At 41.1% G+C, this 15189-nt stretch overlaps 1 protein-coding gene across 14 annotated transcripts in view; it reads right to left on the bottom strand.

Moving 5' to 3' along the window:
* Positions 1 to 15189, bottom strand: part of ZNF532 (zinc finger protein 532) — a 114191-nt gene that overhangs the window by 29089 nt on the left and 69913 nt on the right. For all 14 annotated transcript variants that reach the window (XM_081253254.1, XM_081253263.1, XM_081253262.1 and 11 more), the window contains 3 exons: positions 11178 to 11354; positions 4083 to 4245; positions 136 to 417 (listed from right to left, as the gene is read on the bottom strand). In XM_081253254.1, the coding sequence (XP_081109380.1) occupies positions 136 to 417; positions 4083 to 4245; positions 11178 to 11354 (622 nt within the window). The remainder of the gene's footprint in view (positions 1 to 135; positions 418 to 4082; positions 4246 to 11177; positions 11355 to 15189) is intronic.

The raw sequence follows: 15189 nt of genomic DNA, 5'->3' as shown, positions 1-15189 counted from the left end.
GATTAAGAAACTGAGGCTCACAGATAATGCGTGATTTTAGAGGTCATCCTACTAATTACCGGCAGAGCCAAGCAAGCACCCACGTCTTGGAGTGTCCTCCTTACACTGACAGGGAGGATTTCACTCGTCACTTACCTTCCCATGCTCCTTCCTCACGTGGGAAATGTAAACATCTCTTTGTGTGAATAACCGGTCACACTCCCAACACGTCCACCCAGGACTGGCCACTTTCTTGGGTTCCAAAGATTTTTTCACGGGTGATGGGGATTTCTTTTCCAATTTCTCTTTCCCATTCACGGATCTGGTGTCCTCTTTGTTTTGATTTGCTGAATTTTGAGTTGTAGGCTTAATGCTCAAAGGCAAGTTTATACCCAAGTTTGGAGGCCCTTCAATACTTTTCAATGTTCCATGCATAGACTATGTTATAAAAAAAAAAGAAATATCTTTCACAAGTCACACCACTAAAAGAAAGCACATGTGGACTATCTTACTACATTATAGACATTTCAGTATGATTTTATTTTCACTCAGAAATATTTCTTAATATAGCAAGATGAAAATCTAAGCAAAATATACACATATAAAGAACTAAAGGAGTATTAACTTTTACAGTTGCTCTAAGTTATGCGTTTCTTGTTCCAAATAATTTTTAAAAGCTTATTTGCTTGTGCCATTTTAAAATTTGAGAAGAAAGACTTCTGTATTGAGTCCAAATCATTCCTGGCACTCTCTCATCCCCCAGTGTACCAGAGTGAGTCCTCTCTACCACAGACCACTTCTGGTGAAGAACATTTTACTTTCCCATCTACCCAGAAATGTTTAAATAGGCTAATATACTGGTAGGGGTTCAAAACCCTTAGCTAACCAACTTTAACAAACACCTGAGACCAATGTGTTAATAGCAAACCTTTCTCCTTCCCTTGAATGTCTTTCACATTCTTGAAATACTTCTTACAGTTTGGGGTTTTGCTGGGGGGATTTTTGGCAATTTTAATCTCTCTACCCCTATCCCAATCCATCCCTTCTTACTGATAGCACCCAGACATGTGAACTATACACAGTAGCTGCTCAAAAAGCCTTTCTAAATTGCCTGTTTATTGTCGTTAACATAGTAGCCTCCATAGCCTCAACTTAAAACTCAGAGGATTTCAAATTCCACTGGCGTAAAACTAGTGCAATTTGATCCTGAAGACCTCACTTTGGTTTTTGTTTTGTTTGTGTTCTAGAAGGCTGGAGTCCAAAAAAAGCAAGCAAGCAAATATGTCTGTGCCTCAATTTACAATTTATCTTTGGATGGGGCTGTCTCCTATCAGTATCCTCCGAGTTCTTGAATCTTCAGAAAGACAACAGGACACGTCCTAACTCGTGTTAGCACGGCTAATGCCCTGGGCCACAGAGACTCACACTGCACAGACCTCAGCTCCCGACTCTGAGCGTTCAGGTAAGAAGCTGTTCCTCTGGCGAACTCACCAGCATACTTTCTCAAGGCAGGCTCTTCTCTAAATCGTACCAAGAATTAACCAACCTTCTTCAATACTGTCTCACCCCAGAGGGAAAAATGGGGCTTCTATAATTTCCTCATGAGCAGAGGTTATAGGTATCCCCAGACAATCGTTAAACTGGGCTGTGAAAAGGGCCTGGGCTGAATGTCTAATGTGCCTTTGCAAAGAGAAGATCTGGGGAGAGACGTCCTCTGTTGACACCAAAAACTGCATTTGCTTCTTTTCCACCATGCAGTGCAGAGGCCTCTGTGTTTAAATGGTCCTTTTCAAAACAGAAGCCAAATTTTTACATTTTTAACCATTTAAAACCCAAAGAAAACAAACCCCAAATTTCCTGACATACTTTTCATAAGGTTCTAGGCAAATGCACTTTTACTAACTAAAAAGTTGAAGAGAGGGTAAAGTATCAAAGTATTCTAAGATAGCCTTATGCTACAGAAACTCCAGAAAAGCAGCAAAAAGTTCTGCTGTGACCACAGAGTAATGGAATGTGTGCAAAAATGAGAATTTCTGATGTACTCATTTTGTTTTTATATTTTAAGTAAAAATAAAATTATTTTTTAAGGATGAATTTTTTTTTTAATAAAAGAAATACAACTTAATTCTTCTGGAATTAATGCTTCCTTAGCTCCTGCAACAATAAAAAAACTGAATGACTATAACTTGAAGGTTTACTTTAAATGCAGATGCCAACATGGAGCACAGGGGTCCCACACAGTGAACAAATCCACATTGTGGTGGAACAAAGAAATGATACAAATTGGATTAAATTGGGCAAATAAAAATCTACCTCTAAATAAATACGTATGTAGAGAAACAGGGTTCCTGGGCTCCTTTCTCTTAATTTCTTCCTCATGAAAAACTGAACAGCGCTGGTATCAGACAACGTAAATAAATTCACAAGCTAGATATATACATACATTTAAAAAACAAAAACAGGGTGTCCCTAAAACTATCTTTATTCTTACCCAGCCCCAAACACATAAAGGCAGGATAATATTTTCGAACATACAGAACACACTTGAAATAAGAACATCAGTGAGCATTCCCACTGTTTTTGTATCATGGAGTCTCGTGAAGGTTCGGATGAATAAAAACAATTCTCTCCTCCTTGTGGCCACAGGGTTTTACCAGTCTTCTTCAGTCTCTATTTCTTGGAACCTTGTATTCCTCCAAATTCACTATTAACACAAGGAAGACCCTAACCACAGAGTCGGATGACCCCACTTCCAGATGTAACATGAGTTCCAGAAAGCAAATACCTTAAAAGCTTCTTAAGAAGCAACTTTTCTTCTTTTCCTCGCACCCCACCCAACCCGCATATCGTACATGTAAAATATCTGGGTCTAATTCCAATGTCCCTGTGTTTTTATTAGCAGTATGTAGAGTTCTTCCTGATGATTCATTAAATATTTATTGTCAAGATAATTTTGTAATTTTCATAAGAATCTTTAAAACATCTTAAGAGGATTTTATCGTACTTAAAGTGAGAATGATGAAACACTTCTCCCATGCATTTTATTCGCCCTAGTAATGCCACGCCGTCACTGCCTTCACCTGGCTTCTAGTGAGTGGCCTGAGAGGTTTTAGGCAGTTATGCTCATATACACTCAACACGGGAACTTTCAAGAATTAAGAGTCCGTTCATTTAACTAACATGAGGTTAGAATAATTTAGAGACTTGGTTTGCTCTTTAAACTGACCTTTTCTGTATAATACATTTAAAAACAGAAAAACTAAGAGAAAGAGAGATTGAGTTTATGATAATACTGGGTCTGTTGTCTCTCTTTTTAAAAAGGAAGTCACTTTAATCTCTGAGAGCCGATGGATATTATCTCCTAATGACACAGGAATCAAATTGCTTAACCTCTCACAGTGGACAGTTAAGAGGCTAGGACTAAGCTCTGTCCTTAGTGAGCTTAAAAGGCTATAAAGAGATTTAGGTGCCCCTTTTGGGGATTGGAGAGTGGGTCGTCCAAACTGGACATTTATTCATTTCATTAACTGAACACCCAGCAGGTGCCAGATACTGTGCTGTATCCTGGACATTTCACTGTCAGTTTACATGCAAACTTGATTTAAAAAAAAAAGACTACAAGATCCAGGGCATCAATTATAATGCAAACTTAACTGCCTAAGTAATTTCAAGGGAAAACCTTCATTTTTCTAAACACACCAATATTTATACAAATGAACATAATTCATCAAAGTCCCTGTCTATTTCTAAATCCTACATAACACCAAGTTCTCAAAAAAGTAAACTTCACAGCCTTCATTTTCACATATGGGGGAAAAAAAAAACCCTAAAGCGTTGATTATTCTTTTAAAGTCAGGGCATGCATTTGTTACTTTGCTTTGATTTTTCATGGTATGCAAACCAGGGCTCGGGAATAAAAAGCATCCCTCAGTTAAGTGAACTCGCGATGACAGCATGTTGTAAATTGCTCATTACCAACGACCAGCGTCCATCCCTTCCTTCGACAGAGCACATGCTTTACCGTAATCTGCAGCTCAGCCTTGAATTATGACCAATGAATGGATCTGCAGTTCATTTAAAGGACGTAAGAGATGCGCACACACCTTGATATGGTCCATCATGAGTTGCTTCTGTGCATATAAGAGAGAACAGTCTGGACACTTGAAAACAGACACCTTCTGGTTTTCGATGTGTTGGTCAAAGTGGCGATACAGCAGGGTTTGCAGGGTAAATACAGTGTCACACATGGAACACTTATATATTATTCTAAAACAGAAGAGGTGCAGGGAAATGTCAGTCAGCCCTCGTCTCTCAGGCCAAAGGAACCACTACTTCACATCCAAGAATTCAGGAGGCAGAAGCAGCAAGAACAAACAAACACAATAAAAAGAATAGAGCAGTTTAGCTTTGAAACAAACTTTCAAAGGCAGCTGGCATCACTGGAGTGCAGCTCAACTTAACATTCTGGGTATAGAGGCACTGGACCACATTTGTTTAGAAATCATTCTACTACACACAGACCTACAACTGACACATTTTTACAAGGTCTTTACTTGTAAGCTACTTTAACACAGAGCAAAAGCATCGATTTTTAAAAAAAATATTTTTAAAGATCAGACAAGGAACACAGCCTGATGGTGGTACCCTAACTTGAGAGAATTTGATTGATGAACGAAGCAGGCCCACACATCTTGGATGCCTGAACACACTGTTACTTGTTGCAAGTTTTCTTTCAGAGTTAGTAGTAATTTTACACTTGAATATCACTATTTCTGTACCTGTTCTTAACAATGAAAGCCCTGCACCAGGAAGCAATTATGCATGAAAATAAAGACGCTTAAAAGAAAATCCACAAATCAAATGTTGCTTCAACACCTGAATGTCTATTGTGCTCTAAATGGTTTAAAATACTCACTGTCCACTACAAACCATTTCCCTACCTAATATGTTACTACCAAGCAGCCTCCTTAAGTTAATTCAGCAGCTCTGAACCTTCTGGACATAATTCCTTTATCCATCCACGCTTTCCTCTGGCCCTCAGGGGAGAGTCCTCTGGGAGAGAGTCCTCCCCGCTGCCAACCTTTGCCCCCAGAGATTTGCTGGGTCACTGGTGAGCGCGTCTGCCCACAGGAGGTCACCCTTTCCCAATAGGGTCGTCCTGGGCCTTAAGGGAGGCCCTAGGGACACCTGTGTTTCCTCTGAAGAACCAGGAGCACCAGAACAAAGAATCCCAAAGAGCAGCTTAGCAAAATGGCAGAGAAACACTGACCAAAGGTGTGAGCCACATGAGAAAGAAAAAGCTGAGGTTTTGTTTGCTATTTCTACAGAAAAGTTAAAAAAAGGAATGGCTTTCTTCTTGAAACCGCTTGTCTCCTCGTAGGGTCTTAAGAGAGCACTTCTCACATACCTTTGGAACTCACTCTCTATTTCTATACCCCAAAATTATAGATTTAACTTGTTTTCTCTTTTTCCACATGAAATTTATAAATTTAATTGGCGCGAGTGACATGTTTTTAGAAGGTCCTGACATGTCAGTTACCCTGGCACAGAGCACAAGCACCCTTGATGGGAGAAAGGTTTTTTTTTTTTTAAGATCAGACAAGGTTTACAGGATTTCATCATTCAGCCCAAAGGTGGTACATTAATGATGTGTCACCCTTAAGTCTACCAGATGCGACAAAGATGTGCATCTCCTCACTGTCTGAAATAGCTCAGAGCTGGAAATAACCCAAACATCTAGTAATCTAAGTAGTTAAATAAGAGCAATAATGTATGAATTTTTAAAAATTATGATGCGGACATATACCAATGACATAGAATGATCTTCATGCAAATTAAAAAACAGGTAACCAGACAGTATGTGGGGTATGACCACATTTGTTTAAAGGGTACAGAAAAGAAACAGATGGTATATAACTATTGTCATCTCTGCTGGATGGTAATTTTTTATTGTTTTGCTTGCTTATACTTCCTGATTTTTCTGTAATTAGCAGAATAGCCTCAAGAAAAGTACTAAGACTTACTAGCTAGGCTAAGTATTTTCTCAGGACTCTATTCTCACACTTTCAGAAATAACTCCTTCATGAAAAATGGCATGGCTTGTTTTATTCATGCTACATTCCTTCAGATTTTGTTTGTTTTGCTTTGTTGCCATCTACTGAACTGCAAAGAAAGTATAAAACAGGACATAATCTATTTACTTCAGCATTTTTCTGAGGAACAGGTTTTTGGTGTAATACTAGAATACACCCTACAAACCACTAACAAATAACCAGGGGGAGGGACTTCCCTGGTGGTCCAGTGGTTAAGAATCCTCCTTCCAATGCAGGGGACGCAGGTTCAATCCCTGGTCCGGGAACTAAGATCCCACATGCCGCAGAGCAGCTAAGCCCTCACACTGCAATGAAGAGACCGCGTGCCGCAACAAAAGAACCCACATACCACAAGGAAGATCCCACGTGCCACAACTAAGACCTAATGCAGCCAAATAAAAAAATTTTAAAAAAAAATTTGCTATCCTTTAAAAAAAAAAAAAACAGGGGGAAATGGTGACCTCACAGTGCAGAAATCTGGCCGCTGCCAACTGGACTAGATGATGGAGAGTAACATCCCTAGAAGGACAGGTGGGCGGTGAGCATCCTCAATGGGATTTGATGAGGAGATTCCTGCCAGAGTATGTATCCCGAGTCCAACTATGAGAAAGCGGGGCCGGGCCGGGAAGGAGGGTCATCCTCAGAACACAAGACCGGTATCCTCTGCTGGATGAGAGGGGGAAAGACTGAGCAACTGCTCCAGATGGAAGCATGCTGATGGGACAGGACAGTTAAATGCAAAATGTGCTCCTGGACTAGATTTTGTACCAGAAAGAAAGAAAAAAAAAAAGACAATTATCTCAACAACTGGAGAAATTTTCATGGGATCTATGAACTGGTTGGTAATGTAATCCATGCTGGTTCCTGGTTGGGAGGCTAGATGGTGGTAATAATATACATGAGTGTCCTTTTGGGGAGGAGAGGCAGAACACACTCAAATATTTATGTCATCATGCCCCATTATTCCTAAATAGGAGAGAGGGAGAGATACAGAAAGAAGAAAATGAAAGGATAAAACAAATGTCAGAAATGCTAACAACTGGGGGATACGGGTGACGGGGACGCACGAGTTCTCCACGGTGTTCTTCCAACTTTTCTATACGATAGAAACGATTAAAAAATTAAAAACTGGTGCTAATGTCAAAAAAGAAAAGTCCAAATAAGGGTACCACGAACTTCACAGACATAGTGATAGATCATGACCACAGAGCAGACTCTCCAACTATTGCTACAGTGCAGGAAAGAACCACAGGGAGACTGGCAGGCAGAGAAGAGGGAGGGCTTTTGTTCAAGACAAGGAGACCAGGACTTCCCTGGTGGCGCAGTGGTTAAGAATCTGCCTTCCGAGGCAGGGTACAAGGGTTCGAGCCCTGGTCCAGGAAGATCCCACATGCTGCGGGGCAACTAAGCCCGTGCGCCACAACTACTGAGCCTGCACTCTAGAGCCCGCGAGCCACAACTGCTGAGCCCACGCACCTAGAGCCTGTGCTCTGCAACAAGAGAAGCCACCGCAAGGAGAAGCCCGCTCACTACAACGAAGAGTAGCCCCCGCTCGACGCAACCAGAGGAAGCCCATGCGCAGCAACGAAGACCCAACGCAGCCAAAAATAAATAAATAAATAAATTTATTTATTTTAAAAAAGACAGGGAGACCAGTGCGCACAAAGGCGGAGTCTACACGGGCACAGCATGCTGGGGATAGTGTGGCTGGATGCAGGGGAGGTACTTTGAAAGCTGAACCTAAAAGTTTGACTTGACCCAACTGCAAGACTGAGTGAACAGCAGGATAACTGGACTAGAACAAAGGAGAGAGGCAGTGGCTGAAAAAACCCTGCAGGGGTGGGGAGGCAGGGGATGGGAGGCAGGGGAAGGAAAATAGGAGGTGGGAAGGAAAAAGTAAATCCAAAAGCCCACCCTCAGTCAGGACAGAGCGCTACCCTTGAAACAAATGTAAAGACACATGAGGAAAGGATTCTAAGCTCAGAATTGCTGCCAACCGCGCCTCCATCACCACTGAGTGAGTACAGCCAGGTACAAGGCACCGTCCGAGTAGGACACGTCCCCACACCTCCATTAGGTGAATCTGCACCACTGCCCCCTCACAGATGGGACACGGGCTCAGAGATCAGAGAATCTGCTTGATGCTGTATAAATCCCAGGGCCGTGCTTTAAATTCAGCTTAGTCTGAATCAAAGTCCTCCACCACGTAGTTTTGTATTTTTTTATTTCTTAGGAACTTGCTCCAAAACTCCATCTCTTGGGACTTCCCTGGTGGCGCAGTGGTTAAGACTCTGCACTCCCAATGCAAGGGGCTCGGGTTGGATCCCTGGTCAGGAAACTAGATCCCATGTGCCGCAACTAAGAGTTCACATGCCACAACTGAGGAGCCCACATGCCACAACTAAGGAACCGGAGAGCCTGCCCAGCGCAACCAAATAAATAAATAAATAAATATTTTTTTAAAAAAAGGAAAGAAAGAAAAGAAAAGAAACTGAGACATAAAAAACTAAACAACTTGCCAGTAAATGGCAGAGCAAATAATCTGGATTCAGGGCCCATATTCAATCACACAGCAATCAGCTGAGCACTAATGATAGGAGACCCAGGAGTGTCATGGATGAGGGCACTCAGACTCTTTAAAAAAACAAAACGAAACAAAAAAAAAGAACAATTCCGTCTCATACAATTCTTCACTTTGAAGTCCTCATTGCTCTATTTATATACATTTAGAAGAGGCAAATAGAAGGAAGGGAAAAGCAGCCAAAGAAATGGCTGGTTAATCAGACGTCGAGGAAGACATAAAAACAGTCACAAGACTGTATCACCAAAAAATCTAGTAGTGGACATTCAAAATGATCTTAAATTACCCAGAAAAGATTAAAGGGTGTTCAAAGTTCCCTTTGACACAGCAGGGAAACATGCCTGACCACACACTGGAAAACAAAGCACTGGAATGGTACCTGCACATAATAATCACTACATAAACATCCGTGAAATAAAAATCTTATGTTGTGCTTTTCAAGTTGAGGTGCTGGGACTGCAGGTCTTCATGGGCATATTTTCAGACTTCCATATATTCTCTAAAGGAAATGGGAGGTGGGATTTTTATATTGATCTTTAAAAATTAACATAAATAATCTGCATAATTTTGAGTCATTTGCATAAAACCACCTGTTAACCAAAGACTGCTGGGAGATTTCACGCCTGACGCTCTACTGGAGTGGGAGCTACTTATTTACGTGGGGCTATAACTTTAGCAGAATAGAGGTCTAATGTCGAAGGAAAGCTTCTGGGTCAAATGCAGGCCAACCAGCTTCCAGCACGGCACAGGAACCCAGGCTTTATAGGAGTGTGCATAGGGAAAGGTGGCACCTGTAGCACAGGGTGACAGTCACAGGGCCCGAGGAGCAGCACCTGCTACTGCAGTGAGGACCTGACTCATTACCCTGAATTAATGCTCTTAACTGTGTTCACTGGTCTGGGAGTTTTGTTGTATTTCACTTGTAAATTTGTTTTAGTTTTACAGTTTAAAACTCAATCGTTAATGCCTATCTTTGGGCTTGCACTTGTTAAAAAACCACTGTAGTAGAGAAAAGTTTTTAGGAAAATACTGGCATGATTTTTTTCCTATACATTACTCAAATTTGAGGAATATTGTTTTAGTTTACTTTAATCGTTTGCTGTGCTGTATTCCCAGGTAACAACTCCTGTTCCAGATTTCATGCACATTCCAGTGAATAAAGTTTTATTTACTTGAATTAAAAAACCAAGTCAAAAACTATATTCGCCGGGGGGAAGGTGGGGGCAAGAGTAGGGGGTAGGGCAGACTATGCTAGTGTCCGAAAGGCTGATGACCAGGAACACTGAAGGCCGTTTAACTGATGTTTCACTAATGTCTGTCTTTGGAGTCAAGACATCAAGTCGTATGTGGATCCCCTAATTTGTAATGTGTTTCATTTTGAAGATCTACAAAGATCAGAGTGAAAGTCCTATTAGAATAAAATTCCATTTTCTCATAGTTTTTTAGTAAACAGAGTCACTTCTATCGTGTTTAGCCAATGACATTTCCCCCAAACTAAATGTTACATTAAAGCCAGACATACATAATACGGCATATCCACATATCTTCCCCTAATACTTCCTTGATTATAGAGTTTTAGACAAAACGCACCAATAGGTTTGAGGAAGCAAATCTAGCCTCACATAATTATCAAATTCCACACTGCTGCAAACACCACAGGAAGAAAGTGAACATCAGGCCGGGTATCTGATCCAGGGCTGTGTGCACATCCAGGGACCGAGGAAGCAGGGAAGGAGCCGAGGCTACGGGCCCTCCGTGTGCCAGAGAGAGGGGCCACGTGCCGTGCATTTTAAAGACCTCACCCTGCTTTATCCTCACACAAACCCGGGGACAGAAGCATGACCCTCACTTTACAGGGGTCAGTGCCGGCCCAAGGTCACTCAGCTGGTGGGTGGCGGCAGGATCCTGACCCCAGCGCCCTCACTGCCTCGTCTTTGCTAAGCTGGCCGCCACTGCAGGCGGGCAGCCTGTAACTGCCTGCTGAAACACCACCTCAGGATTAAAGACTCAACGAGGCAAACACTGACAAAATTAAGAGCGAGATCAAGCAAAAAATGAAATTTACTTTTTACTAATCAAGGATTTACATCGGCTATGAAGTTAAATGCAGGAACCAGTGTCTTAGGTTGACTTCATCTTATAAATGTTACTGTGAAAAGTGTACACTATCAGAAACTATGAAAATTGCAAGAGGACAGTTTTTTACAGTCTTCCAAGAACCTATTAAAATCATCTTAAGAAAAAGAACAAAATCATCTTCAGAAGAAGAACAAAAATGATAAACATTCACTTGTTTAGCAGAAACTGATGACAAGAGCATAAATAGTAAGTGACATTTTAGGACAAAGAGTTCCCCCTGGACAGTACTGAAAGGTTTAGGGAGTTATGAGCTATACTTCACAGAGCATCAAAATCTGCACAGTGGCATAATTTTTCATATCTTAAATTATATCCCACAGAACCACCACCTCTTCTAAATTACTAATAAAGGAGTGGGGTAAGAGTCGAAAGGCAGCATGACTTACTTTGGCTCTCCTATCTTGATGCCGGGATGCTGCGTGTAGGCATGAGAATGTGTACTTGGGGCAGACTTAAACGCCATTGGACAAATAGGACACTTGTAGAAGACTTCACAGTGAGAACCTTGAATGTGAGACTTCAGTGCGGCCACATCAGAGTACACAACATTGCAATGCACACATCTGTTAGAAAATAAACACACAGTCGTTAGCACGAGACTACTAAACATGTATAACTTAACTGTGTAAAACTGGGTAAAATGAACAAATAGCCCTTTAAGGTTCTTAATGGCTTTTTTAAGCGTGTGGGGTTTTTTCTGTTTATAACAGATCAAATTATTTTTATATATTTGAGAAGGAAGATCATGAAGAAGAAAAATCAAACTCCAATGGACTATTTTTTGAGCATCTTTCAAGTTTCTAAGAATGAACATCCAGACTCCAGGCTGTGGTGAGACCAATGGACCATGGGGCCATGTCAAGGCCAGCAGCACAGCAAGACCCTACGACTGCTGGCTTTGAGAGGACCCCCGCACGCTGGATTCTGAGGTCCCCACCAGCCCCAATACCCAACGGAAGAAATCTCTGCTATCTAATCCTATATGCCATCGACAGAGGGACCCAGAGGAAGGAATGAGTACTGGCTCCAAAGCCACAGCCACTGTGTCCTGACCACACGGAGGCACAGAGAAGGTCAACCACCTAGTGTGTTTGTCTCCTGGAAATTCAATGTAAGTACACTTACATTTGTTTAGCAAATGACGTGAAAGATAAACCGTCTGAAAAACCAACCTCCCTATGTAAACTGCCTCTCTATCTAACCTCTTCTTGAATTTCTAATAGTTTGATGATTAGCTCACTCTTCACTCAAACCTAGTCCTACAGAAACAAACTTTAGAACTTGGAGACATTTCTCCCCAGCCTCACCTTTCTCACGCAAGGACGCCCAGCACCACTTACAGTCCACCCGTCTATCACCTAGTCTTCCTCCTTTGTTCACACCTGAAAATTATTTGAGAGTGGTCTCTCTGTCGACCCTCGAGGGTCTGCAGGGGTAGACCTTTCACACACCCGGCCGACGTGTCCTGGGTGTGAATGTGAGAGCTGACCTGGGGGAGGAAGACTGCAGTTGGGGCTGCCTTCCAGGGGCAGCGCTCAATGGCGTTGACACCTAAGACACTTCTGTTCTTAGAACCTCCCTCCAAATTCAAGGAGCAGCTTCCAAAGTCATACAGGAGTGACACACTCTAAATTACACGTGCTCTATAAAGCCTGCCATGTTAAGCTTTGCGGGCATTTCATAAAAACCATAATTAATGCCTTAGCATTTTAAATGACTTAAGGCATCACGTTCAGCAGCATATACATTAAAAGCACTGAATTTAGGAGAAGAAATACAGAAAGCTCCTCTGTCCTGTCTACTTGACCTACTGTTTCGGGCAATAAAGCCACCCGAGCACACTGAAACAATTTTGAGTTAACTAGAACTTGGGTTTTCTTGAACAGGTTACTGATCCTCTCTGGGCTGGTTTCTCATTTGTTAAATGAGAAGAGTTGGAATAGATAATTTTTTAGTCCTTCCCAACCCTAGAAGCCAGTAATTCCTATGAAGGAGGACGATTACACAAAACAAAAATAGATGGGCTACTAACTATTAAACAAAAGAATCTGCTACATCGTGAATCATAAAGTATTTTCCCCATCAAGAGTACAAAGGTGTATTCAAAGGGCAAAACACCAAGGAAGGGCTGTTTCTCTGAAGTCGCCTGGAGAGGAAGATTTAATCTCTAAGAAAACAAGCAAGAGGTTAGAGAACCCTACAGCTTGATAAAGGAGGTGGCTAAGGCTTGGTCCGAAGAGCCTCATGGAGGCCGAGGGAAAGCCCCCCTCCCCTTAACGTGAGGAAAGAAAGGAGAAAACTTTAAAAGAACTTGAAAGAAAGTTGTAAAATATCTGCCTACAAGTGGAAGAAAAGAGGCCAATACGGAACGCAAATAAGATAGAAAAATAGAAGGAGAATTTGAAGGGTTCATACAGCATCCTAATGCTACTAAAAATCCAGTCTATTAATAAATATTTAATATAGCTGAAGCCCTGTGTGTTCTGGGTACCAATTAAGTTTCTCTTCGTTAAAAAAAAATTTTTACAGTATACAATCCTGTAATTCCCCTTCCTAGATGCAGATCTAGTGGATCAAGAAGCAGAAAAATTCAGAGAAATAAATGACTTTTACCAAACCAACCAGAAGCTAGAAATGACCCCCTCAATATCTGGGAGATGCAGTATATGATCAGAAAGAGAGTAAACAAGGCGCCAAACCAAGAAGACACAAAGTCAGGCTAGGAGCCATGCTAGAGATGCTCCTCCGGCTAAAACTGAAATTAAAAAGTTTTTTAATTGGAAAAACTATAAAGCCAAAAAAGGAGGGGAAAATGTACAAGGTCAAGGGGCTGCTAAACCCCAGACAAGTAGCAGACTGGACCATTATTTGAAACAACAGGAAAAAAACTCAGGTCAAATTCTGTTCTATTACCTAAAGAGGTAAACATGAACTAAACTTCAGAACGTACAAACATAGTGTTTTTTATAGCTCTTGTAACCCTCAAATGCAAGAAAAAAAAGTCTATACTAAACAAAGAAATTTTAGTAAAAATTCAAAGTGCCAAATTTAAGCAACTCTGTGAATGAGGGGGAAAAAAAAGAAAGAAAAGAAAAGCAAGGGATGGCCTTTTCCAAGTTGAGTTAATTACTTTTAGCTTGCCGGCAGAGCTTTTGTTTTAATTTAGAAAAGATACCAGGAACAGCTGGCATTACAGGAGTCTGACTTCCTTTATTCATTCCAACTTAAGTTTACTTTCATTATATTAGAAAAATCAACTACAAATATCTGAGGAAACTGGCATCCGTTAAAAGAACTGCACTTGTAGTTTTATATTAAATAAAGAATCCAGTAATAAGAGTTTCAAAACATGGGATAAGAACCAAAGTATCACTGTGTAGGAATTCTGTGGAGTCAAGGGCACCTTCCATGTGGACCGTTCCTCTTAAGCACTTAGCATGCTTTTGGATTAGCCTGTTTTACTCTAGAACATGCCCACAGAGATGGAGGCAAACATCACACCAATGTTACAGACAGGGCACCAAGGCACAAAGAACACATGAATTACCACACAACGAGGAGCATAACGGGTACAAAAACCCTGGTTTCTAAATTTCCAAACCAAAGGTTTTCTACTAGGGTGGTTGCCATCCATTAAACATCTGTGCATCACAGGTTTGGAGGCATGAGATAAAAATGTGAAATAAGTCTTAGTGTTAGAAAAATGGACTGAACCACCTAGAAACTGGTGATGCCATAACGTAAATTTAACTGAAATAAAACTTTTAAATCATACCGACTGGCCTTCATTTTTATAAAACATCATATCTGTATCACAACTAAAAGAAAAAAAATCTTTGTATATTAACAGTCTAACATTAACAATACCAGGTGAACGAATGTTCAAGTTTAAGATAAATACACAATACAGTAATACCTCTATTAACAAAGACACTGTATATCAATGACGTGTGTTCTTGGTGGACCTTCACTGGGTCAAAATGTACAGGAATAAAATGTTTCTAAAAGGTACGGGAATGCATTTCAGAAGGTCACAGAGTGGAGGATCAAGTTCAAATGCATCATCACTCAATACTAAACTAACATTAGCCTTGTCAGATGTTGTAAAAGACACATGTGAGAATATTAGGGGGCAGTGAAAGGGGTCACGGTTAAGATGTGCAGAGATGAGGGAGAAGCCTGGACTCAGGTAATGGAGAAGAAGGAATAAAGGAGGGTGATCTGGGCTGGAAGGCTCTTCCACAACGAGCGGTGGTAGGAAAGGACACACACCCAATCCTTTAACAAGACAAGATAAAAGTAAGGGACCATCCACACCCTTTCTGTTTTGATGAGAGCAAGTATTCAGAGGTACAGAAATGCACTGCATTCTTGCAGGGCTTAAAATGCAGACAGCAT

Source organism: Mesoplodon bidens, assembly GCF_964165515.1.
Source record: "Mesoplodon bidens genome assembly, chromosome: 13".
In the NCBI taxonomy this organism is placed as follows: Eukaryota; Metazoa; Chordata; class Mammalia; order Artiodactyla; family Ziphiidae; genus Mesoplodon; species Mesoplodon bidens.
This window is presented reverse-complemented; position numbering and strand designations above follow the sequence as displayed.